Source organism: Geotrypetes seraphini, chromosome 2 (genome assembly GCF_902459505.1).
Source record: "Geotrypetes seraphini chromosome 2, aGeoSer1.1, whole genome shotgun sequence".
Lineage (NCBI taxonomy): Eukaryota > Metazoa > Chordata > Amphibia > Gymnophiona > Dermophiidae > Geotrypetes > Geotrypetes seraphini.
Genome location: NC_047085.1, coordinates 427,713,972 through 427,740,981, shown reverse-complemented (window position 1 = coordinate 427,740,981; position 27,010 = coordinate 427,713,972). Strand labels below are relative to the sequence as shown.

At 43.9% G+C, this 27,010-nt stretch overlaps 1 protein-coding gene across 1 annotated transcript in view; it reads left to right on the top strand.

Annotated features, from left to right (window-relative positions):
- The window catches only part of ABCB1 (ATP binding cassette subfamily B member 1), a 356,266-nt gene that overhangs the window by 229,505 nt on the left and 99,751 nt on the right, over positions 1–27,010 (top strand). The window contains exon 17 of the mRNA XM_033931220.1: positions 2,279–2,425. Within this exon, the coding sequence (XP_033787111.1) occupies positions 2,279–2,425 (147 nt within the window). The remainder of the gene's footprint in view (positions 1–2,278; positions 2,426–27,010) is intronic.

Here is a 27,010-nt window from a genome sequence, read left to right as displayed (position 1 = left end):
ATGTTCATGTTTAGAACGTGTATATCCTGGCTGTCTAAAAATTGGGATTTAGACGTGTATACATCTAAATGCTGATTTCTATATGTTCAAAATAGGATTAGAGCTTCTTAAATGACTGCCATCATATAAGTAACTGAATCCCTAAAAACTACTGATAGGGGGGAATTCAATAAATGGAGTCCAGAGTTAGGCACTAGGATGATATGAACTAAGATAATATTCAATAAAAAACGTTTTGCATGGGACAACCTGTATAGAATAATAGCTTAGCTCTTTCTCATGCCTAATTTTGGGCACCAGCATTTGCGTATGCCAACCAAAGGCTAGTCTAATGGTTGATGCTCAACTAATAGTAGTTAGGCAGGTAAATGACATTATTGTATAACATTGCACCTTTATAGTCTGGGAATGTGCCTGACCTGCCCATGCCCTTCCCAGGGCCACACCCCCTTTGTAGTTCTGTGCTATGAAATTTAGATGTGCATGTAGAATAGAGTATGGGGCAGTCCCACGCATAACTCCCAATTACTGTCAATTAAGTGCTTGTTAACATCAATTATTGATAATGTCTAATTAGCTAATTAGTTTGCATATGCATCCATGATCAGTGTGCAAATTTGTATGCCCAACTCTGGGTGATCTATACAGATTCCATGTCAAGACCTTTTACTATGTACACTAATTAGTGACATTCACTACTGATTAGCATGCATAGCTGCTAGAAGTTTCATGCATGCATAGGTACCAACATTTTAAAGCAATTGGGGGTGCCAAACACAGTAGAAATTACCCCTTCCTGGACACTGAGAAAGAGCTTACTTAATATTGGGGTCTTTGGCACACAAAACACTAACTCTTATGTGTGCATGCACATGCAAAATATAGAACTAAATTGATATTGATATATATAGCTACAGTACTATTGACATAGGTACAATAAACCATATGCCTCCTCTATTTTTTGTTGCAGCTCTTGGACAATAACCATCCTTACCTCTCTGATAGCTTCCCTCTTTGAAAAGAAATGCTTTACTACCCCATCTGAACTTTCCAATTATCAGTCTGTATAGTTATGTAGTTGTTTGCTGACTCTACTCAGCCTAAATCTTTTATAAACCGCCTCGAACTGAAAGGCTTTTGCGGTATATAAAGATTTATGTTATGTTATGTAAAATTTATCTTATCTTGAGCTGATCCGAATTTAACACCTGCCCAGAGGTGATGTTAAATTTTAATTTGCTGACAGTCATATCCTGCTTAACTCCAAGAAATTTGATCATATGGGTCCTCCCATTCTCCTTGAAACACCAAAATTGGGCCTCTAGGTAGTGTAATAATGCATTCAGCATTTATCTGACTATGGGGCATCACATAAAAATAGGACCAAGTTTTGACTTCACCCTACAACACTCCCAAAATATCTAGATTTTAATTTGGCACTAACTGGTTATTTTCAGTAACACTAACCAGTTAAGTACAGGATGGTACAGCATATTTTGAGTGGTTAGATTGCCTTGAATATGACTGGTTAAATTGCTTTAAATATCAACCTGCTCAAAACTAAGTATAGAGGCTTTGCCTAGAATTCATCTGTTGATATTTATTTTGGACTGGATTCAATAAACAGCGCCAGTGGTGCCATTGTCAATTAACTGTTAGGCGTTGCTTATAGAATCCCACCTAGCGCATCTAGGCATACTTAGGCATTGCTAGGCATTTTGGAGGTAGTTGCTGGTATATTAGGCCAGGTTTTAATTGGCCTCGCGATGCTTAAGTCTACCATGCCTATTCTCTGCTCATAATCACACCTTCTTTTTAGGTAGGTATTAGACTTCAGAAGATGGCTCATCTTAGACATCACATGGAATTCCACGCCTAACTTTTAATTTAATTTTTAAAATCAATTTATTGGTCACCTTCTCTACTGTTCTCATGTATGTGTGTGTGTGGGGGGGGGAGGCTCTGCTTTGTTGGGGTGGGATTGGATGGGTTGTGTTTCCTTGCACTGTCATGCTTTGTTGACTCTTTGTATATTTTGGATTCTGATGGTTCTCTTTTTTATATTAAAACAGGTTTGAACATAAAATCAATTTATCAATTAACTTCAATAGTGCAGTCAATTACCACACCATTTAAGCTAATTGAATTTAGGTTAGGTGAGGATTTTAATTAGGCATCACTGGGCGGCCTCAATTATGGTGCCTAGCTGCGCCTAACTACGGCAACATTTATAGAACCTGTCCCTTTATGAATAAAACACAAAATGTTTGTTTTCCAGGATGATGTCGTCCCCCCAGTTTCTTTCCTAAAAATTCTGATGCTTAATAAAAAAGAATGGCCATACTTTGTAGTTGGAACAATTTGTGCAATCATCAATGGAGGACTGCAACCAGCATTCGCTATAATATTTTCAAGGATTATAGGGGTAAGTGTCTCTTCAATCACCGATTCATCCTTCAAATTAATGCCTTACATCTACTAGATATGCAGCAGATTGACAGTTCTAATGATTATCCACTGCACTGAGGGGGGAAAAGGGTAGCGATTAGCGATTTAAAATGAACTAACGTAGAAAAAACTCTTCATAGCTAAAGTTGAAACTTATCAACTGCAGAATTCAGGCACTTTTATAATAATGCTGTAAATACAGCATATTACACATTTTCTCTGAATGAAACATACCTTGGAACTTAAGATTGCTAATAAAATGAAGCAAATATGGAGAAATTTAATCATTTTCCATCAAACTGAACCCGTAACTGAATCATTTGTGCATTATTTTTGCAATATGGATGTGTCTTAGCAGGAAATGTATTAATGGATGGGTGGTCGCTCTTTCAGAGACTACTAACTGTGTCCTCACGCAGCCTTGGATGGAGATTTCTGCTTAGCAAGAAACAGTCAGAGGAAACTGTCCTAGAACAAAAGCCCTTGGCATTTTACAGTGATGTTTACCAAAAAAATTCATAGAATTCCAGCCAAGCTAAACAGAAACATCCTTGATAAATTATTTAAACAAGAACAGTGCAAATGAATGGTCCCACCAAAATGGAGGGTCACAATCCTCTGCATATACATACAAAAACTCAGTTATACACTCCTATCAACTCACTTATTGAAACATATTCAGACATATGTGAGGGTCAATTCTTCCAGCTTGATGTCAGAAAACCTGTAGTAGTGAATAGGTATTTTGGAAAGCCATTGAATAAAACCTGCTATTCAAATTTGTAACAGAGCCTGTGAGGGAGGCCAAATAATGGTGAATTAAGAGTAAATTAGTATATAATGAAGGATTTCGGGATCAACCAACTCTGAACCACAGAATTCATTGGCTTCTCTTTCCAGTGCTTGACTAGTTGGGTAAAGCCACAATTTTCTTGCAGAAGAATGTCACTCATCTTTCAGCTCTGTCCAGTGGCGTAGTGAGGGTGAGAGGCACCCGGGGCAGTTGTGCCCCTCTCCCACCCTCTTCTCTCCCTTGCCCCCCTCCCCTGCCATATGCACGCACGCACACACACACCCCTTCCCTGTACCTCTTTTAACTTACCTCTTTTAACTTCCCTGGCACGAGCACCATCTCCAACTTGCTGCCCGTGTCAGCATCAGTTCTCCCTCTGATATCACTTCCTAGGTGCGGGACCCAGAAGTGACATCAGAGAGAGAACCAAGGCTAGTGCAAGCAGCAGATTGGAGTTGCTGCTCGCACTGGCAAAGAGCTAGAGGTACTGTGAGGAAAATGAAGGTGGGGGGAGGAGTGGAAAGGAACTGGAGAGCAGAGAGGAGGAGGGGTGCTGGCGCGCCTGGGGCATCTGCCACCCCTCCCCCCTTACTATGCCACTGGCTTTGTCTTCTTCCTCTGTGGGCTCTGCCTTGTCTCCTCAATTTTCCCTTCTGCAAGTGAGTTGAGAAGGTGTCTTTCTGATCTGTTCTGTTTTTATTTTATTATTTTTTTTTTGTTTTTCTATCTGAATTGTAAGGCTTTGGTGTTTTAGAGCAGTGTTCTTCAACCTTTTGACACCTATGGACCGGCGGAAATAAAATAATTATTTTGTGGACCGGCAAACTAGTAAGACTGAAATTTAAAAATAACCCATCTCCGCCCCATCCCCGTGAGCTCGGTCCCGCAAACCTCTGATCCTATCTGTACAAGCCTCAGATAGTTATGATTTTATATTGAACGTATTGTTATTAAAGTATAAAAAGAAACAATATTTTGTATAATTGTCATTTTATAAATACAAATAATACAGAGCAAGGATCAACAAAACCCCTCTCCCCTCCCCTTCACATATATCCTCGCTACTATCAAGAAAACTGAATAAGCCAAATTATGACAGAATGGTACACAGAAATATCATGCTAACAGAATACTGCAGTCACACATGACAGGAATAGTATTAGGGGAGTGCAACTAGGGCAACTGCCCCCTGGTCAGAGAGAGCCCCCAGTTATGTCAAACACCAGCTCTAGCTGGATACATATTTCAAATTTGATATATTCTAATCACAAGATAGAAATACAATTATTTTTTCTACCTTTTGTCATCTCTGGTTTCTGCTTTCATCGTCTTTTTCACTCTCTTCCATCCAGCGTCTGCCTTCTGTCTCTTCAATCCAGCATCTCCCCCTTCCATATGGTATCTGCCTTCTTTTTATGCCCCTCTCCCCTTTCCATCCAGCCTGTGCCCCCTCTCTCCTTTTTACATGATTCATTCTGCTCATTTTTATTTCTCTTACACCAGATCTAGCATCTTTGTCCTTCTCTCCTTATTTCTCATCTGACCTCCTTCCCAATATCAATCTCTCTCTACTTTCTCCTTCCTCTGTCTCTCCCCTTTCTTTCATCTGATCTCTCCATTCCATCCTAACTCGTTCTCCTCCTCTAATCTCCCTGCCAGATGTTTCCTTCCTATTTTCCTTCCTCCCCTGTCCAGCAGTACACCTTCTCCCTTTCCTCCTCCCCTTATCCAACAGTAGCTCTTCACTTCCCTTCCCTTTCCCTCCTCCCCTGTCTAGCAGTGCCCCTTCCCCTCCCTCCTCCCCTGTCCAGGAGTACCCCTCCTCCCTTCCCTTCCCTCTCCAGCAAATGTTTCCTCTCTTTAGCCTAGCAGCAGCTGTGTGTGCTTTTAACTTCAGCACACAGTCGCCCCTAAGCAGTAGTTTAGCCTCGGTTTCATGAGGCAGCCTCGGGGCCTTTGGTAGGCCGGCCCACATCGCATCATCGAAGCGGGATGGCTTACCAAAGGCCCCGAGGCTGCCTCATGAAACCGCGGCTAAACTACTGCTTAGGGGCAGCTGTGTGCTGAAGTTAAAAGCACGCAGAGCTGCCGCTATTGGTCTGGAGGTGTGGAGACATACGCGGCAGGAGGAAGGAGACTTGGTGAAGGCAGGAGGCAGCAGTCACGGCATACGCAATAGCAACAGGAAATTGCAAGTCAGCTGACGCCGGCACCGCAGCCTCTCTGCCTGCCTAGAGTGCAGTTTGTGAAGATCCTTCACAGACCGGCAAGAAACTTTTGCGGACCAACAACGGTCCACGGACCGGCGGTTGAAGAACACTGTTCTAGAGAGCTCCAGTAGCCCTGTGGCATCTCTGTCCAAGAGAAAACACAGACTTGCTGCACAGAAGTCTACAGCTAGCAGGGCAACCTTTTAGGGAACCTGTTTAGCCGACCTGTATTTTCATTTGTGGAGCTCAGTGTCTGTTCCCCTGGAAGCTAGGCGTGCTCCTGATTTATCTGGTACTTGAGCACATGCTGTTTGTCCTCATGACGGTCCAGAAGGGCTTCGGCAGATACCGGCTGTGTTTCGCCCCCACCCCCATCAAAGAATGTGAATTCTTGGGGGTCTGAGATCTCAGACTGACTTCGGTCTGACTGGCAGCCCGAAGATCGTATCTTGTAGACACTAGAGGCAGAAGTCTTCTCCAGATTCCAGCTGCAGAATAAGCTGAAGCAGGCAAAAGCACCAGTACAGCAGCAGTCCAACACTGTGAGAACAGCCTATAGTAGTCTATGGGAAAATTGGGGAGGTTCCCAAAATTCAAGTATTAGTGGTTTCTGGGGCTAGATATAAATAAGGTCTCTCACTTCCAAACCCACTTTTTGGAATTTTTTGAACTTTAGGGAAGATCCCTGGGCCATTTTATGGCACCAAAATAAAAGCCTCTATCTGCCTCAGAACATCTCAATTTGGGTTAAAATTGAGTGTTAATGGACTTCTCAGACCTTTCTACCCCATATCATGCTAGGATTGCACTGCATAGTCAGCTGAGGAGTGTCTCTGCACTACTTTCTGCTTAGCACATTGGGGGGGGGGGGACAGGAGCTATAGGTTTAGCCTCCTCTAGAGCAGGGGATTACATATGGCTCGTGTTTCAGGGAGAAAATCCCTCCCTGAGCCCTTAGATGGTGATTGGCAAAACACAGATGAGTGGATGGCATGGTGCCCAAGAGAAAACATGGTGAGTCCCTGAAGGGGTCCTTGGGGCTTCTTGTTCAGGGCTTTGCCCTAGATTACGTGAGTTTGATGTGGAAAGCCTACATAAGTTGTTGGGGTTCTCCTGCGCCGTCCAAGGGCATGCTGGTGGCTGAGCAGGGTGATCATTCCTCACAGCGCGCATTCCTGCCAGAGCAGGTTACCGATCTGGAATCTGAGAACCTGTCCAAGAAGGATTGGGCAGATGGGGGGGTCAGAGTCCATGCCTTTAGTGTGACAGAACCCATCCAAGAAGGATTGATCTAATGGGGAGTCAGAGTCCATGCCTTTAGTGTGACAGAATGAATCTTCCCTTTTCAAATTTTAAGTTTCAAGTTTTATTTTAGTTTGATGAATCGCTTATTTAGTTTTACTAAGCAAGATATAACATTAATAAAAAATATAAGCATATATTTAAACATATGATTTAAAATTTAAAATAATGGGTTAGACCAACAGACTTACAGACTAATCAATACACAAGGTAAAAAGGGACAGAACTACAATTCAATGCTTTAAAGTACAGAGGAGAACCATAAATGGAAAAAACATTAGGGAGGGAAATGTGGAAACCTGGAAGGAAACTAATTTAAAATTTTAGGAGATTCTGTGTCTCAGGCAGAAGCCAGCAGTCAAGAGATGGTGGTAACGCTTGACCAGGGGGAGGACTCAACAGTACACTATCTTTTCATGTCGATGGCCTTGCTTGAGATTATTACTGACTCTCTGCGAGAGATAAACCTGGAATCTCTGCAAACCTCAATAAAGTGCACTGTGATGAGCAGCTTTAAAATTCGGACCACATTTTTTCCCTCGCATCCTGTTATTAATATGCTGGTTATAGAGCAGTTGGAGGCCCCGGAGGGCTCCTTACGGGTTGTTAGGACTATATCAAAGCTGTATCCCATGGCTCCTGAATTTCAGCAGCTGTTTGTTCAGCCTAAAGTAGATTCTTTGGAAGAGGGACATCACCGAGAAGTATGGCTGCTTAATTTCTAAGCTCTGTTGGGGCTCGAGCTATTCTGTTTGCTAACAACTTTCTTCTGCTGAGTGCGAGCATGTCTTCGGTGCATACATTCATTGAATGTATGGCGAGCAAGAAAAAGTTAGAAAAATTCCAGTTCCTGGGCGCTGCGAGTGTGAAAACCAGATCGCAGATTCATAGCTCCCCGACGGCTCCGCACAAGTTGGCGCAGCAGCCTGTGATCTCGCAGGCAAGATCTTCTCAAGCTAATTCTATGTTAGGGGAGAGGCTGGTGGAGGGGAACCTTGAACGATGGTTCCGGGAACTTAAGGACGAAATGGTGGGACTCCGTTCCGATGTTAAGGCGGCCCTAGTGGAGATACAGGCGGAGGTGAGCGATCTGGGCAGCAGAGTTTTGGCTGCTGAGGGCCGGCTAGACCACTTGGAGACATCTCTGCAGAAGTCCACGGTGATGGACGCAGAGGTGACACAGTTTGATGAGCTGCAGCGGCACATTGAGGACCTGGAAAACCGATTGGGATGCAATAATTTGTGTTTCAAAGGAATTCCTGAAACCGACCGGTATAAAGATGCCCGGGAAGTGGTGCAGGACTTTTGCACCCAATTGCTGTTGGAGGAGGACCGGGCAGATCATGTCCTATTGCACTGCAGCGGGCCCATAGAAGCTTGGGACCTGCTCGTGGGGCTGGGAACAGAGACATAATCGCTTGTCTTGGAGATTTTCTGGTGAAAGAACGGATTCTCCAGGCAGCTCGGCGGCGTCCCAACTTTATCTGGCAAGGGATGGAGGTCGGAGTGTACCAGGACCTGGCAACTACGACCCTGCAAAAAAGGCATTCTTTTCGGGAAGTTACTCAGTTATTGCGAGCTGAAGGCTACCGTTATCGCTGTCTCTTTCCGTTTGGATTATTATTTACTGTGAACGTGAAACATCACAGAGTAGACACTTTGGCAGATGCCTGGATCGCCTTGAGAGAAGTCAGCTGTAGAATGCCAGTGGATCAGCAAGAACGGAGCTCTCCGGGCACTCCTGCAGAGTCCTGTGGCCGGGGCTTGGGTGCTTTGATCGAGCCTAACCTACCATCCACATCGGGCACTTGAACTGTTTCTACTTTACTTGCTTTGTTCTTTTTAGATAAATGCCTGTACTGGGGACCGCTCCATTCATCCCCCAGCATTAGTGCTTTAGAGTGTTTGCACTGTTATACTTCCTGTTGTGGTTTATATATGTTCTATAGGACTATGTTTTGAAGGACTTTCAGCATTCTATTTCATTGTGCAATAGCAGCTACTTCAGTGCTTGGGGGGTTTGCATTCTTGTGACGGTGTGTATGGTGCGGTGAGTGTACAGCATAGATGTTTGGGAGGGCGTGGATGGACAGAATGATTGCGGAGAAAGAAACTGGGAAATGTATGAGCCTCTTCGAAATGACTCATTTTTCTTGACCTGGCTGATTCAAAGTTAGTAGGATTGGCTACTTGGAGGGGGGTGGGGGGCTCTGACCGAAGATGGGAGGTGGATAGGAGGTGATGTGATGCCAAAGACCCAGAGGGTCTCATAGGATCCTGGAATGTAAATGGGCTGAATAGTCCTGGCAAGAGGAGCATGGTTTTCCGAGACTTAAAACGTATGAACTGGGATATTTGTTTGTTACAAGAGACCCACTTGAAACCCAGAGATGTTGGTCTCCTTCAAAGACCCCAATTTGACTTGATCTGGACACATCAAGGTGAGGGAGCTACTAAAAGAGCAGGAGGGTTGGCCATTCTGGTGCGTAAGGGATTGGGACTGCAGGTGGAACAGATTTATTGGGATAGGGCTGGTAGATGTCTGGCCTTGAAGGGAGTGTTGCAGGGTCGCCCATTGACTATTATCAATATTTATGGACCAAATACTGCTCAGGCTGCTTTCTTTAGGGGTATGCAATCAGACTTGGGCGCTTTTGCACATGGAGCAATATATCTTGGAGGAGATTTCAATGTCCCCACGGATCCTGCTTTAGATCACTCGGGTGGGGGGGGCGTAGATCACTACAGAGCCCTGCTAAAGCGCTTCGCGCTATGATGCTTTCGCTTGGCTTGGTGGATAGTTGGCGCTTGCTTCATGGCTCCCAAAAGACGTTCACCTTCTACTCTCATTCCCAGAATACATATACTAGATTGGTTGGGTTATGGATTCATAGGAATCAGATGGGAGGGCTCCAACAGGCAGAAATAGAGACAATGCATATTTCAGATCATGCTCCTGTTTGGATGGCTTGCACCGGTATGTTGGAGCCGGGGGGGTCACAGATATTGGAAACTTAATGAGTCTCTCTTGAACTCCCCACAGGTAGTTGTAGCTGTAGAATGCACTATTCGGGATTATCTGGATTTGAATGATACGGGGGATGTTTCTGATGCCACCTTGTGGGATGCACTAAAAGTGGTGGTTCGAGGGGAACTTATTAAATGGGGGGCTAGATTTAAGCGTCAGCGAACCCAACATTTCCTCCAGTTCCGCGAACGTTTGTTTCAGCTGGAAATGGTTCATCAGGCTCAGCGAGATGCTCAGACACTGGCTCAATTGCAGCAGGTGAAAGATGAACTTTACCAACTTCAAGAGGCAGAAACGGACCGGATCCACGAACGTTTTCAACTTAACATCTATGAACATAGTAATAAGGCTAGTGTACAATTTGCTAGATACATTCGGATTCAACAAAGTCGGGCCACTATAGTTCGTATACGGGGTGCAGCTGGAGGAGAGTCGAAGGTCACTGATTCGGCGATCCAGCAGGAGTTCTTGAACTTTTATTCTCAGCTCTATGGTCCTCCTGGACCTATGGATGAGGAGGCTCAAACTAGATTCCTTGACTCGATTCCGCTCCCTAAGTTGTCGGTTTTGGATCGGGAATACTTACAGGAACCTGTTAAGTTGTCCGAGGTTCTGGGGGTGATCAGGGCATTGAAAAATGGCAAATCCCCGGGGTTGGATGGGTACACTAGTCGTTATTATAAACAATTTTTGGTGCAATTGGGACCCCTCCTGGTCCGGATGGCAAATGGAATTCCTCAGGGGGGCCATCTACCAAAAACAATGGGAGAAGCTGGAGTGGCCATACTTTTGAAACCAGGGAGGGACCTATTGTCTTGTGGGTCCTATTGTCCCATTTTGTTACTAAATTTGGATGCTAAGATTCTGGCTAAGGTTCTTGCCATGCGCTTGGGGAAGGTAGTGCCTTCCTTGATCCATCAGGATCAAGCTGGGTTTATACAGTGAAGACAAGTGAGTGATAACATTAGGTGAACCCTTAATTTGCTATGGGAGGCTGGTGCCCATCCGGACAAAACTGTCCTGATCTCTGTGGATGCTGAAAAAGCCTTTGATAGGGTTTTGTGGAGATTTCTTTGGGATGTGATGGGTCGTATGGGTCTGGGGGACACCTACAGTGCATGGATTCGTGCCCTGTATGATACCCCATGGGATTTTTTTTCCTTCTATCGTGGGACCAGACAGGGCTGCCCGCTCTCGCCTTTGTTGTTTGCTCTGTCTATAGAACCTCTGGCTTTTGGTATTCAGAACCATCCTGATCTGGTTGGGTTCTTGCGGAATGGGGTGGAACATCGTGTAGCGCTTTTTGCAGATGATATTCTATCATATGTGGGACAGCCTGAGGTTACTCTACCGCACCTCTTGCAGCTTTTTGATGTATATGGGAGCGTCTCGGGGGGTTTAAAATAAATTTGGATACGACGGAAATTTTGAATTTGACCCTGACGCAAATGGGGTACAGCTAGAACAGGAATATGGGGGCCGTGAGTTGTTGAGGAACAGGCTTTGGGTGTCCGGTTCACAGCGCCAATGGATCCATAGTATTTCTAACCCCTTTGTACAACACTTGGCTGGGGTATGGACCCAAGTACGAGCTAAATTGGGTAATGGAGCTTTAGTGTCCTCCCTGGCTACTATACAAGCGGAGCCTCGATTTCGGGTGGGCAGAGAAAATAGGGTTTTTTCTCGGTGGTCTCAGAAAGGGTTGCATGTCTTTAGAGACTTGATGGGGACCTCAGGGATTCTCTCTTTTGCTATGCTCCAGAGGAAATTTGATTTACCTGATGGGGACTGTTTGGCCTATTTCTTGATCAGACATTTTATGCAGGCTCAAGGGTGGGGTTCCCATTCTCCTCTTGAGCAGGAACACTTGGAGAATTTGTGGCTGCTTTTACAGAAGGTTCCTAGACCGTTATCAGTGGTCTACCGGTATTGGAGAGGTCATACACCTACTCATTTTTCCTTTCAAAAGCATTGGAAGGGGGATCTGGCGTTGCATTTCACCACTAAAGAATGGGGGGTTATTTGTGAGGAGGTGTATAAGGCTTCTTCGTGTGCCCTGGTTCAAGAGAACGCTTATAAGTTCCTGACTAGATGGTATTATACCCCAGAACGACTGCATAGAATGTTTCCTGGAGTGTCTGATCAATGCTGGAGATGTGGTAAGCAAGTGGGGTCTTTTTTACATATTTGGTGGGATTGTGTGATCATCGGCCTCTTTTGGTCTGCAGTGGCTCGTACCATGTCTGCTCTCCTGGGGGACCGTGTTGCAGTGACTCCTCAGTGCTGCTTGCTTGGCATACATAATACTCGGGAGCATCTTTGGCAAACCAAACTACTTCGCTGAGGTTTGGCGGCAGCAAAATGCTTAATAGCTAATCATTGGAAAAATAAGGTAGCCCCAACCCATTTTGACTGGATCAATGGCTTGTTATCCATGGGGAGGATGGAGATGGAGGTGGCTAAACGTCGCCATAACTATACACTCCACCACTCAACATGGAACAAAATTGGGGCACTGTTGGCCACTCTGTAAGGGGTCTCGGGGGTCTTGAAACTTTGTTGTTCTGCTTGGTGATGGGGGATAGTGGAGGGTGTATTGGAGAACATTGGATAGGGGATATTGTGTTTGGGGGGTGGGGTCAGGGGGGGGATGGGAGGTCTGAGGGTGAAAATTGTAAGGTGGTTGTGCTTTTTCATTTGTATTTGCTGTTTCTTCTGCATTTGCGGTGTATGTTGAGTATTGCACTGTGTGAATTGTTTATCTTACAAAATCTTTAATAAATATTTAAATAATAAAAAAAATAAAGTAGATTCTTTGGTAGCTCTGGTTACCAAGTATATTTCTCTCCTTAGTGAAGGAGTGATGTTGAAAGATGTGCAGGATCGCAGGCTAGATGTAGCCCTCAAAAGGCAGTTAGAGGCCTTGGCTTTAGGAATTAAGGCAGCAGCAGCGGCTTCATTCATGGCACGCATATGCCATACCCATTTACATTGGACTCCTGCATCGGATGACAACGTTCACCCCTGTTTGGTTATGGTGTGAGTTGATTATGTAGCGGATGCACTATATGACATAATCAGTCATGAACAAGGTTTCTGCTGATTCTATTTCTGCATACAGAATGCTTTAGATCTGGTAGTAGGTGAGAGATTCCACTTCGTGGCCACGTTGAGCAGGTTACCCTTTAAAGGGCAAAATGCTCTTTGGTAAAAGATTGGATGACCAGTGTGACAGATCATCACCCTAAAGCACAGGTGCTAAAGTCGGTCCTCGAGGGCTGCAATCTAGTCGGGTTTTCAGGATTTCCCCAATAAATATACATGAGATCTATTAGCATACAATGAAAGCAGTGCATGCAAATAGATCTCTTGCATATTCATTGGGGAAATCCTGAAAACCCGACTTGGCTGCGGCCCTCGAGGACCAACATTGACACCCCTGTCCTAAAGCATTGTCAGACAGCAGACCACATGCTCCCAGGGGATCTGGTTGAAGTAAGTTTTGTGGATCTTAGTGCTTTCGTCAGTACTGTAGAGGACTCTCTGCCCAGAGATCATTTCAGGGGTCCAAAGAGAGGTTTAGCAGCAGCAGGTGACCTCAGGGTCTCACACCACAGCAGCCTCCAAGAAATCACAATGACGCTAGGTCAGTGGCCACACCTCTTCAGATAGGAGAGGGCTGTCAGTCTACTGGGAGGCCTGGGCACAGGTCTGCTCGGATTGTTAGGTACTGGATATCTTTTGAGAGTGATTCCAGCTCAAATTATATCACCCTCTGACAGACTGGTTTGTGGACTCTCCGGCAAGATGGCCAGAAAAAGTGGTCAATGTTCAAGTAATGGTCATATGACTCTTAGCAAACCAAAAATCCACAGAAGAGGACCAATGTTCCACAAGCCAAAATCAAGAGTATCAGAAGCCACACAAAGTGGAACGACAAGTTTCTGGAGTAACAGGTAGTTTATGATAAAATATTTATTTCTCAAAGTACTGTATGATCAAAAATCAAATACACATAAGGTACAACAATGTATGTCAAGAAATCCAGTGGTCACACTGTATCTTTGATGCTCACAAACTGGAAATTGACCCTACACAGACCATGTTTTGGCAGTGTTTTGCCTTCCTCAGAGGTCCTGTTGGTAAACCATCAGTGAGATTTGAGCATCAGTGGCTGTGTAAACCTGTTTCTTTTGACATGAATAAAAAGTGCCTTTTTAAACGTAGCTGCAGCGTTCTACATCTAGCTTGTGTGCTGATGTAAATGAAATGCAGTTCACAAATGGAAGATTAGATTAGAAGAACTCATACTGTCCAAAGGATCAGGCTTGGGCAAATACTCCATATACTTCATAGTTCCCAAGAAAGACTCATAGGACTGGAGACCTATCCTAGATCTGCAGTCTGTCAATGCAGCTCTGAAAGTGCCTCAGTTTCACTTGTAAACCGTTTGGTTGGTCATTTCGGCAGTGGCGCCGGGGAACTTTCTAGCCTCCTTGGATTTAATGGAGGCTTATCTGCACATTCATATATTCCCAAAATACAAGAAATACTTAAGATTCCACATGCTGGGAAGGCATTTCTAGTTCGCTGCACTGCCCTTCGGTCTGGCAACAGCGCCATGAAATTTCACCAAGGTGATGTTTGTGGTAGCAGTGCATCTCTGCAAGGTGGAGATATAGTTATTTCCATATTTGGGTGATTAACTGATAAGAGCTGTGTCCAAAACAGAAAGGGAAAGAGCAGTGGTGGCACGAGTGGTCCAGCTCTTACATAACCTAGGTTGGATCATCAGTCCCTGAATAAGCCACTTGGAACCAACTCAATCCCTATATCTACTCTCCTTACTACTACTACTACTATTACTACTAGTTAACATTTCTATAGTGCTGATAGGCATTCACAGCACTGTACAACATATTTAAGAGATGGTCCCTGCTCAGTAGGGCTTACAATCTAAATTAACAGCTAACAGGACAAGTAGGGGTTTAGTGAGTTGCTCAAGGTACTTAGGATAAGGGGGTTATGAATTAAATGCATTCTCGAAGAGGTGGGCTTTTACTCTAGATTTGAGTAGTTCCAGGGACGGAGCTTGATGTACTGACTCAGGCAGTTTGTTCCAGGTGTAAGGTGCAGCAAGAGAGAAAGGATGCAGTCTGGAGTTGGCAGTATAAGAGAAAGGTACAGATAAGAGAGATTTGCCTGATGAATGGAGTTTCCAAGAAGGAGTGTAGGGAGAGACAAGAAAGGAGAGATATTGAGCTTAGAGCTAAGAAGCCGGAAATACTTGGGGAATCTGTTTCAACATGGCAGAGGGCCATGTCTTTCTTTCCGAGCCACAGAAATAGAAGCTCAAGGGGCTTGGGCCTCTTTTGTTCTGCAGTGGCTCGTAACATGCCTGCTCTCCTGGGGGACCGTGTTGCAGTGACTCCACAGTGCTGCTTGCTTGGCTTACATAATACTCGGGAGCATCTTTGGCAAACCAAACTACTTCGCTGAGGTTTGGCGGCAGCAAAATGCTTAATAGCTAATCATTGGAAAAATAAGGTAGCCCCAACCCATTTTGACTGGATCAATGGCTTGTTATCCATGGGGAGGATGGAGATGGAGGTGGCTAAACGTCGCCATAACTATACACTCCACCACTCAACATGGAACAAAATTGGGGCACTGTTGGCCACTCTGTAAGGGGTCTCGGGGGTCTTGAAACTTTGTTGTTCTGCTTGGTGATGGGGGATAGTGGGGGGTGTATTGGAGAACATTGGTTAGGGGATATTGTGTTTGGGGGGTGGGGTCAGGGGGGGGATGGGAGGTCTGAGGGTGAAAATTGTAAGGTGGTTGTGCTTTTTCATTTGTATTTGCTGTTTCTTCTGCATTTGCGGTGTATGTTGAGTATTGCACTGTGTGAATTGTTTATCTTACAAAATCTTTAATAAATATTTAAATAATAAAAAAAATAAAGTAGATTCTTTGGTAGCTCTGGTTACCAAGTATATTTCTCTCCTTAGTGAAGGAGTGATGTTGAAAGATGTGCAGGATCGCAGGCTAGATGTAGCCCTCAAAAGGCAGTTAGAGGCCTTGGCTTTAAGAATTAAGGCAGCAGCAGCGGCTTCATTCATGGCACGCATATGCCATACCCATTTACATTGGACTCCTGCATCGGATGACAACGTTCACCCCTGTTTGGTTATGGTGTGAGTTGATTATGTAGCGGATGCACTATATGACATAATCAGTCATGAACAAGGTTTCTGCTGATTCTATTTCTGCATACAGAATGCTATAGATCTGGTAGTAGGTGAGAGATTCCACTTCGTGGCCACGTTGAGCAGGTTACCCTTTAAAGGGCAAAATGCTCTTTGGTAAAAGATTGGATGACCAGTGTGACAGATCATCACCCTAAAGCACAGGTGCTAAAGTCGGTCCTCGAGGGCTGTAATCTAGTCGGGTTTTCAGGATTTCCCCAATAAATATGCATGAGATCTATTAGCATACAATGAAAGCAGTGCATGCAAATAGATCTCTTGCATATTCATTGGGGAAATCCTGAAAACCCAACTTGGCTGCGGCCCTCGAGGACCAACATTGACACCCCTGTCCTAAAGCATTGTCAGACAGCAGACCACATGCTCCCAGGGGATCTGGTTGAAGTAAGTTTTGTGGATCTTAGTGCTTTCGTCAGTACTGTAGAGGACTCTCTGCCCAGAGATCATTTCAGGGGTCCAAAGAGAGGTTTAGCAGCAGCAGGTGACCTCAGGGTCTCACACCACAGCAGCCTCCAAGAAATCACAATGACGCTAGGTCAGTGGCCACACCTCTTCAGATAGGAGAGGGCTGTCAGTCTACTGGGAGGCCTGGGAACAGGTCTGCTCGGATTGTTAGGTACTGGATATCTTTTGAGAGTGATTCCAGCTCAAATTATATCACCCTCTGACAGACTGGTTTGTGGACTCTCCGGCAAGATGGCCAGAAAAAGTGGTCAATGTTCAAGTAATGGTCATATGACTCTTAGCAAACCAAAAATCCACAGAAGAGGACCAATGTTCCACAAGCCAAAATCAAGAGTATCAGAAGCCACACAAAGTGGAACGACAAGTTTCTGGAGTAACAGGTAGTTTATGATAAAATATTTATTTCTCAAAGTACTGTATGATCAAAAATCAAATACACATAAGGTACAACAATGTATGTCAAGAAATCCAGTGGTCACACTGTATCTTTGATGCTCACAAACTGGAAATTGACCCTACACAGACCATGTTTTGGCAGTGTTTTGCCTTCCTCAGAGGTCCTGTTGGTAAAACATCAGTGAGATTTGAGCATCAGTGGCTGTGTAAACCTGTTTCTTTTGACATGAATAAAAAGTGCCTTTTTAAACGTAGCTGCAGCGTTCTACATCTAGCTTGTGTGCTGATGTAAATGAAATGCAGTTCACAAATGGAAGATTAGATTAGAAGAGCTCATACTGTCCAAAGGATCAGGCTTGGGCAAATACTCCATATACTTCATAGTTCCCAAGAAAGACTCATAGGACTGGAGACCTATCCTAGATCTGCAGTCTGTCAATGCAGCTCTGAAAGTGCCTCAGTTTCACTTGTAAACCGTTTGGTTGGTCATTTCGGCAGTGGCGCCGGGGAACTTTCTAGCCTCCTTGGTTTTAATGGAGGCGTATCTGCACATTCATATATTCCCAAAATACAAGAAATACTTAAGATTCCACATGCTGGGAAGGCATTTCTAGTTCGCTGCACTGCCCTTCGGTCTGGCAACAGTGCCATGAAATTTCACCAAGGTGATGTTTGTGGTAGCAGTGCATCTCTGCAAGGTGGAGATATAGTTACTTCCGTATTTGGGTGATTAACTGATAAGAGCTGTGTCCAAAACAGAAAGGGAAAGAGCAGTGGTGGCACGAGTGGTCCAGCTCTTACATAACCTAGGTTGGATCATCAGTCCCTGGATAAGCCACTTGGAACCAACTCAATCCCTATATCTACTCTCCTTACTACTACTACTACTATTACTACTAGTTAACATTTCTATAGTGCTGATAGGCATTCACAGCACTGTACAACATATTTAAGAGATGGTCCCTGCTCAGTAGGGCTTACAATCTAAATTAACAGCTAACAGGACAAGTAGGGGTTTAGTGAGTTGCTCAAGGTACTTAGGATAAGGGGGTTATGAATTAAATGCATTCTCGAAGAGGTGGGCTTTTACTCTGGATTTGAGTAGTTCCAGGGACGGAGCTTGATGTACTGACTCAGGCAGTTTGTTCCAGGTGTAAGGTGCAGCAAGAGAGAAAGGATGCAGTCTGGAGTTGGCAGTATAAGAGAAAGGTACAGATAAGAGAGATTTGCCTGATGAATGGAGTTTCCAAGAAGGAGTGTAGGGAGAGACAAGAAAGGAGAGATATTGAGCTTAGAGCTAAGAAGCCGGAAATACTTGGGGAATCTGTTTCAACATGGCAGAGGGCCATGTCTTTCTTTCCGAGCCACAGAAATAGAAGCTCAAGGGGCTTGGGACAGAAGTACAACTTGCACATAACCGGAGCTTGTTCATAACCAATGTTTACCCTTTCATAGCAACAACAGCAGCAATTTTATATACCATCTATACCAGTGGCTCAAGAATGGTTTACAATAAGTTTAAATCATACACTTATTACAAAATAATATGAATATAAGAACCTAATCCATTTTTCAAGTAGCCAAGATTTCACCAATTTCCGAAATTTCAAATAATTTGTCTTGCATCTAATTCTTGCTGGCAAAGAATTCCTAAAGTAGGAGTAGCCAAGTTGAAAAGATATTTTTTTAAACAACAATGGGCTTAGAACTGTGGAAGAAGGGAGCTCTAATTTATTTAAGTGTATAGTTAGTGTAGAAACTAAACATAGGCAGACTGAAATAAAATCAGTGATATAAGGGTGGTAGATACATGGAATAATCTCCCAATAGAGAGCTTGGGACAAGCATGGGGGATTTCTTAGGGAGAGGAGGAGATAATGGTTGCTGCAGATGAGCTAGTCACAGTGCACTGAGGTTCTAACCATAGGCCTGTTCCCCTCTTCCTTTGTTGTTCTGGTTTCTTTTAAAATATTTTAATTTTTCTTTCTTTTTTATGTCTCATTATTATATTTTATTGTAAACCATCTTGATGTTTGTTCAGTTCAGAAGACAGTATTGCAAGATTAATAAACCATAACTAGTCAGCCCACCTGGTCTCCTATCACTTTGTGTGCCACCTCTGTTGTGGCTGCTCTGTCCTTCAGGCAAGGAAGGAAAGAATGGAAATCCAGCATCTTCCCTCATTCACTCCCAGCTTCATGTTGTTCAAATGTATGTGGCCCACCAGCTGTACATCACAACGCTAGAAGCCAATGAGAAAGGGTAAGTAGAGAGCCAGGACTGTCCCTCCCCCTGCTTAATTGATTCCCAACTTTGTGTTTGCTGCAATGAGTGGCAGTGTATCCTAGTTGACCCCAAGGCTCTAACAGAGTTGGAGCCATTCCTGCAACCACTCTTCCCAGGCTCCCAGTACTGTGAGGCGGCTATGGAATGTCAGCACTCATAAGGCTGGCACAAGAACCACAACCATCACCTGCAGCTAATTTCAGAACCTCTCCATATCTTAAACCTCCTCCCAAAGTACAAATCCATATTATTTAACCTATGATTACTTCAAGAAAATTACATTCCTGTCAATATGTGGTGGTAGGGAGTCAGCAGAGAGGGTATTCTGTGGGGAGGGATGTGGTAAGGTAGGGGAGAAGTGTGCATGGCCTTAACAGGTCACACCAATTTTGGCCATTTTTAGTCCCAAAACTGCCCTCAACTAATACATGGTATAGGGACAAACTGTTCCATATCTAAGGAATAACTACCTGAAAACAAGAAGTATTTTCAAATAAGTAGGTACAAATGGATATTGTGGTGAAGTCTGCAAAGATCTTGTCAGTTCATAAGGAATAAAAAAAAAATTATATAAAAAAGAGGAAAACAAGTATAGAAGGCCATATGAGCCAAAATAAGAATTTTGTAAGGGATCCTGTAGCTTACTGCTCACCAATATTCCTTCAACAGAAAAGGTGATATTCTATCATATATCTATATTTCCTTCCATATTGTTTTAAAAACTGTTTCATGAAATGAACATTCAGCTTTGTTAGAAAACCCATTGTTAGGCATTCTTAATAATAACAAACAATCTCTTGAGTGTAGCTGTTTATTTTTATATTAATTCATTGTAGTGTAACATCTGATCTGGCTTTGAACTTGCACATCCATGTTCTTTGCATACAATTGGCGGAAGTTGCCATGGGTGGAGAGGTTTAAGAATGTGTTACATACCCACATATTCTTCTGATCGGTGCTACAATTTCTCATATAGGAAATGGTTTGCACTAGATATTACATCAAAAAAGTGTCTCTCAAACTGTGTGCCCTGAAGTGATTCTGGGTGTGTCATAAGAGATTCCAGAATTTTACTTTATTTTAAAAAAATTCCCTTCATAAGCATACACTAGAATAGATGAGATGTTGCGTACACAAGAGTCTGTCAATGTTATAATGTTTTTGTTTGCTGTGATATGTTGGATTTCATCTGAGGAGGTTGCGGAAGTTCCTAAATAAGAACATAAGAATTGCCGCTGCTGGGTCAGACCAGTGGTCTGTCACGCCCAGCAGCCCGCGGCGGCCACCAGGTCAAAGACCAGTGCCCTAACTGAGACCAGCCCTACCTGCGTATACTCCGGTTCAGCAGGAACTTGTCTAACTTTGACATATAGGGCAATGCCCCCACCTTTTTGTCCCACTCTGTCTCTGCAGTATAGCTTGTATCCCGGTAGCACATGTCCCAGACGTTTTCCTCATTCCACCATGTTTACGTGATGCCGATAATGTCAAGGTTATCTTTTTGTGCTATAGCTTCTAATTCACCCATCTTATTCTTTAGGCTCCTTGCGTTCATGTACATACACTTGAGTTTGCGGCCTATTACTTTTTTGCATTTCCTTCCCTCTTGTGTCCCTTTCGATCCATCAGGATTTCTATCTTGCCTATAATCTGGTGAGTCTGCCCCGCTATCTTTCTGCACGGTATCCTCTGGGTATACTGGTTCCCAAACCATCGACTCTTGGTCGACTGTCGGCTTTCCCCTGCTTTCTAGTTTAAAAATTTCTCTCTTGATGTTGCTCGCAAGTAGCCTCGTTCTGTCTCCGCTGAGGTGGAGTCCATCCTTCCTGAAGAGCTTGCTCTTCCCCCAGAACGTCATCCAGTTGCGCACAAAGTCGAATCCTTCTTCCTCACACCAGCGCCGCATCCACGCGTTGACTGCTTGCAGCTCCATCTGCCTCTTCTCGTCAGCCCTGGGTACTGGCAGGATCTCCGAGAATGCTACCCTCTGTGTTCTGGTCTTCAGCTTCCTTCCTAGCATCCGGAACTTGTCCTTCAGTACTTCTCTGTTGTAGTTCCTGTTGCTCATGTTGTTTGTCTTCACATGGATCACCACTGCCGTATCTTCCTCTTCCACGCTGTCGATGATCCTGTTAATGCGGCTCACTATGTTTTCTACCCTGGCTCCCGGTAGGCAGGTCACCAGCCGATCCCGTCTTCCTCCTGCTATGTGGCTGTCGACTTGTCTGATGATGGAGTCCCCCATGACGATCGCTGTCCTCTCTATCTTCTCTTGCTTCTCTAGCCTCAGGTCCATGTCTCTGGTGTATGTCCATCTCTCCAGCCGTAGGTCTGTGTCCTCTGTGCACTTCCATCTTCCCTCATCCTGGCATTGGCTTGCACCGGGCTCGTCTTCTTGTGGGTTCCCTCCGCTGTTTCCAGATCTCGCTATGGTGTCGCCCATTTCTCCCTTGTGGTTAAACATAGAAACATAGAGTATGATGGCAGAAAAAGGCCGTCGGCCCAACAAGTCAGCCCACTCAAAGAACCCTCCCTCAACAAGAACCCTCCTTCTAAGCATTTCCCCGAAGCGAGCCCACATGTTTATCCCATCATCCCTTGAAGTCGAGCGCGTTACTGGCTTCAACTACCTGACGTGGAAGACCATTCCATCGATCAACCACCCTCTCGGTGAAGAAGTATTTCCTGATTCACCATGAAATCTCCCATCCTTGAGTTTGAGCGAATGCCCTCTTGTTGCTGTGGGACCCTTAAGGAAAAAGATATCTTCCTCCACCTCAATACAGCCTGTAAGATATTTGAATGTCTCTATCATGTCACCCCTCTCTCTGCATTCTTCAAGAGAATGTAACTGCAGCCTGCTTAGACGTTCTTCATATGGGAGCTCCTTAAGTCCTGAGACCATCTTAGTGGCCATTCGCTGAACCGACTCCATTCTCTTCACATCCTTTTGATAATGTGGCCTCCAAAACTTAACACAGTATTCCAGATGAGGTCTCACCATGGACCTGTACAACGGCATTATAACTTCAGGCTTTCGGCTGATAAAACTTCTTCGGATGCAACTCAGCATTTGTCTAGCCTTGGCTGAAGCTTTATCCACCTGATTGGCAGTTTTCATATCTTCACTAATGATTACACCCAGGTCTCGTTCTGCGACAGTTCTTGTTAAGTTTTTACCATTCAGGGTGTATGTTCTGCAGGGGTTACCGCTATCAAGGTGCATAACCTTACACTTTTTGGCATTAAACCTCAGTTGCCAAGTATTAGACCATTGTTCCAGTAAAAGTAGGTCCTGCCTCATAGTGTCGGGCATGGTTGCGCTGTCGGGCTCAGTTGCGCTGCCCACAACGTTTGCATAGCTTAGCGTCATTGGCAAATAATGTAATTTTACCTCGAAGTCCCTGAGGCAGATCCCTTACAAAGATATTAAATAGTATAGTATTGGACCCAAGACTGAGCTCTGCGGCACTTCACTGGTCACTTCTGACGTTTCTGAGGGAGTACCATTTACCACCACCCTTTGAAGTCTACCACTAAGCCAGTCTTTAACCCATGCAGTAAATGTTTCTCTTAGTCCCATCGTATTCATCTTGTTTAATAACCTACGGTGTGGGACACTATCAAAAGCCTTACTGAAGTCTAAATACACGATATCCAGGGACTCTCCCCCATCCAGTTGTTTTGTTACCCAGTCAAAGAAGCTTATCAGATTGGATTGACAAGACCTTCCTTTCGTAAATCCAAGCTGGTGGGGATCCCTCAGTCGTTCGTCATCCAGAATCGTATCCAATCTGTTTTTAATCAACATTTCCATAAGTTTACACACTATTGATGTGAGACTCGCCGGTCTGTAATTTTCGGCCTCTGACCTACATCCCTTTTTGTGGAGTGGAATGACTTTAGCGGTGTTCCAGTCCAAGGGAGCTTTTCCCTTGCTTAGAGAAAGATTGAAAAGTGCTGTTAACGGCTCCGCCAGGACATCTCTCAATTCCCGAAGTACTCTGGGGTGTAGATTATCCGGTCCCATGGCTTTGTTCACTTTTAGCTTCGATAGCTCGTGGTAGACGTTGCTTGCGGTAAATTCAAAATCCCGGAACGGGTCCTCCGAGCACCCCCTTGTCTGTAGCTGCGGTCCGGATCCCAGCGCCTCACAGGTAAAGACTGAGCAGAAGTAGCTATTGAGTAGTTCGGCTTTATCTGGTTGTCCTCCAGATGGTCCTCACTCTCTGCAGGTTATCTCAGCAGTTCCACTGTAGGTGGTGATTTTCCACGGCCTCCCTGTATGCCTCCTCGATTAACTTCTCTAGCTCCCGGACTTCTTCCTTGATGGTTTCCTCTAGCTTGACGTTCTCTGCATCCCTGTCCTCCTCCTCCACTGCTCAAAGTGTTTCCAGGTCCAATATTCTGCCCTCTAGGAGTCTGACTTGTTTCTTCAGGGTTACTTGAGCGGGAGGTTGCAACCCCTTATCCTTTATGCAGTCTATTTATAACACATGTTTGTCAAGTTGTGTCGCGGTCTTTGATTTTACAGGCCGTGCCTCAGGTATTGATATTTGTTTCCCAGAAATTGGGATTATTTTGGCCAGTTTTTTTACTGTGTTTCATTTTGGTGTAATCCGGATCTTAAGATTCAGGACAAAGTTTTTAGTTGGTTAGATTGGCAAATCAAAGGAATTTGGTTTGTTGGTCAGCTTTTTCAGGGGGCTAATTTTAAGACTTTAGAAGATTTGTGTAGGAATTTTCGGTTGGAGGCTGAACAATATTTTCAATGGTTACAATTAAAACATTGTTTTATATGCTTATCTCCAACTGACTCACTATATTAGATCTTTGCTGAAGGAAGGCATGGCCTTGGAGGTAGGAATGAAATTGGATACCCTGTTCAAATTGGGCGTATTCAGTGTCTTATTACCATAGGAATGTTCGGGCCCTGCACTCCACTAGAGATTATACACAGATTGCTGCAAAGTGGACGGGATTTGGGGAAGAATGTGGAGAGCACAATAGCAATGGCTATTCGTTTGGGTACGTTCACTATTTCCAGTGCATATTATTGAAAATGTACCTTCCGGTTGGTGGTGTGTGCCTATGTTTATCAAGTACAAGCATTCCACTAGAACCTGCCCTAGGTCGGGGTGAGCAACTCTGGTCCTCGAGGGCCGGAATCCAGTCGGGTTTTCAGGATTTCCCCAATGAATATGCATGAAATCTATTTGCATGCGCTGCTCTCAATGCATATTCATTGGGGAAATCCTGAAAACCCGACTGGATTCCAGGTGATGCGTTTTGGTTATGCCCCCGTATCCATATCTTTTGGATGGAGATTTGTTCTTACATAGGAGCGCTTACAAGAATCATATTGCCTCCTGCCCCTCAGATGGTACTCTTCCTTCAATAGAGGGGTTCTCTCAAACGGGGTAGGAGCTTGATTCGCAAAGCCTTAATGGTGCGGCAGAAATGTGTACTGCAATATTGGCTGGGGGATGCCTCCCCCAAAAAAGCCAACTTCTGGCATTGGAGAGCTTCATATCATGCTCTTATGCTTTTGGAAGCTAGAGCCACATCTCCCACATATAAGCAGCAGCGATTATTTTGGATGACCTGGGAGCCCTATATTCAAAGCTTGCCAGCTAGGGCTCAAAGTTCAGTTTTAAACACCTTACACCTTTAGACTGCTGAATTGGAGTTGTTTTTGTGGTTGGTCTTTGATGGGGGAGAGGGGTGGGTTGGTAAGGGTGAGGAATTGAAGGGGGTTTCAGGTGGAAATGGGGTCAGGAGAGGGATGGGAGCTATATCCAGGCATATGGGCTGACCTATGTTGGTCATGATGTTTGATGTTCTTAGCTGATGCCTCTATGGTAAGGTAGGACATGTTGATGATGGGTTAGGATCAGTACAATTTCCTCTGGGTTTCCTGAACAATTTTCAGCTCTGGTTTGTGGGGTTAATCTTCTTAGCATTAGGGTCATTATATTTGCCTGCTTTGCTATATATTTTTGTATAGTTGAATTGGAAGGAGATGGTTTGGGAATTAATGTCTCTTGTCTTGGCATTTGCAGCTTATTCTCCCTCCTTTTTTGTGTTATGCATGCTGTTTTAGTTCCCCTGGTTATTCCTGGTGTCATAGTAATGGGGAAGTGAGGGTGGAAGGGAATTAATATAATTGTGGGGGTGTAAAAACTGGAAAAGAATTCTGACTCTATATTGTATGTTGTTGCTTATCTCTTTAGTAAACATATTTACTACTACTACTATTTATTATCAAATGCCTTACTAAAGTCCAAGTACACTATGTCCAGGGACTCACCCTTGTCCAGTTTTTTTGTTACCCAATCAAAGAAGCTTATCAGGTTGGATTGACAAGACCTTCCTTTGTAAAGCCTTGCTGGTGGGGATCTCTTAATCATTCATCGTCCAGAAACGTGTCTAATCTGTCCTTAATCAATTTTTCCATGAGTTTACTCACTATTGATGTGAGACTCACCGGTCTATAATTTTCAGCCTCTGACCTACCTCCCTTTTTGTGGAGCGGGATAACATTGGCAGTTTTCCAGTCCAGGGGTACTTTTCCCTTGCTTAGGGAAAGATTGAAGAGCATGGCCAACGGCTCTGCCAGGACATCGCTCAATTCATCAAGTTTTCAGGATAATCACAATGAATATTCATGAGTTAGATTTGCATGCAATTAAGGCAGTTCATAAAAATTTATCTCGTGCAGTATTCATTGTGGATATCCTGAAAACCCAATGGAACAAAGTGTACCAAGGGACTGGTTTAGGATGTCTGGTCTAGAGATATGAGTTATGACAGACTATAAAAATTGTATTATTATATTATATTTATATTAAACCTTTAGTATTTATATTAGTGGGTGTCAACAGGATTACTATGGTCTCATTCTAGTAGTTGTGGTAGTTCTGTTTCAGATTATATGACTCCCTGAGTGCTAGAAGCTTGCCTTTATGAACAGGTGAATGATAAACCCACGGTTGGGTGAAATATCCCCTGACATAGATAGGAAGATTACTTATATGCGGTCAGCTTTAGACTGTTTCACTATTAATTCAGAACTATCTCAAATCATATGTCCATTTATATAAACAAGTCCCGAATTCAAAACCAACTTCAGGTTTGCTTTTAAGTTTGTAAGAAAGCCTCAGCCCCACCGCTCCACCACTGTAAAAGAGTTATGACAGCAGGAAGACATGATTCTTATCACCAGCTTTCGTACCCGTGATTCTAATCTTAGCTTTTTAAATAATTGTCCTTATTCTTAACATATTTAAGTTTTAATAAATTTTAACACTCATCTAAAAATTAGAAAAAGTTAAAGCCACTTATCTTTTAGGCTAACATAGCTCGGGAGAGACGACCCGACATGTTTCGCACACTTGTGCTTTATCAAGGGTCTTCCTAAAAACCAAAAGAAACGTGTTTTAACAATATTTTCCAAATCACTGCTTTATTAAACATCTTATGTTTTAAATATTTATTAAAATGAATCCTTACCAAGAGTGTCACCGTCATCCGACTCTATAATGCTTAGGAGAGAAAGATGGTGGCGGCGTCTCACCCAAGGTTTAAATACTTAGTAAAGTTTACAAAGGTTAATGCCCCCTATACACCATTGGATCATCCTTCAACCTATCAAAGACGCCCACTCCAGTTCTCCATTAAGCCCTTTTGGTTCCACTGTATCAATCTGAAAAATGTATCTCTGTTCTTTTTCATTCAGTTCTTTTTCTGTATTCCCACCGTCCCTTTGATCTTATCAATGACACGCCACCAAATCTCATCCACCTTGTGAGCCTTG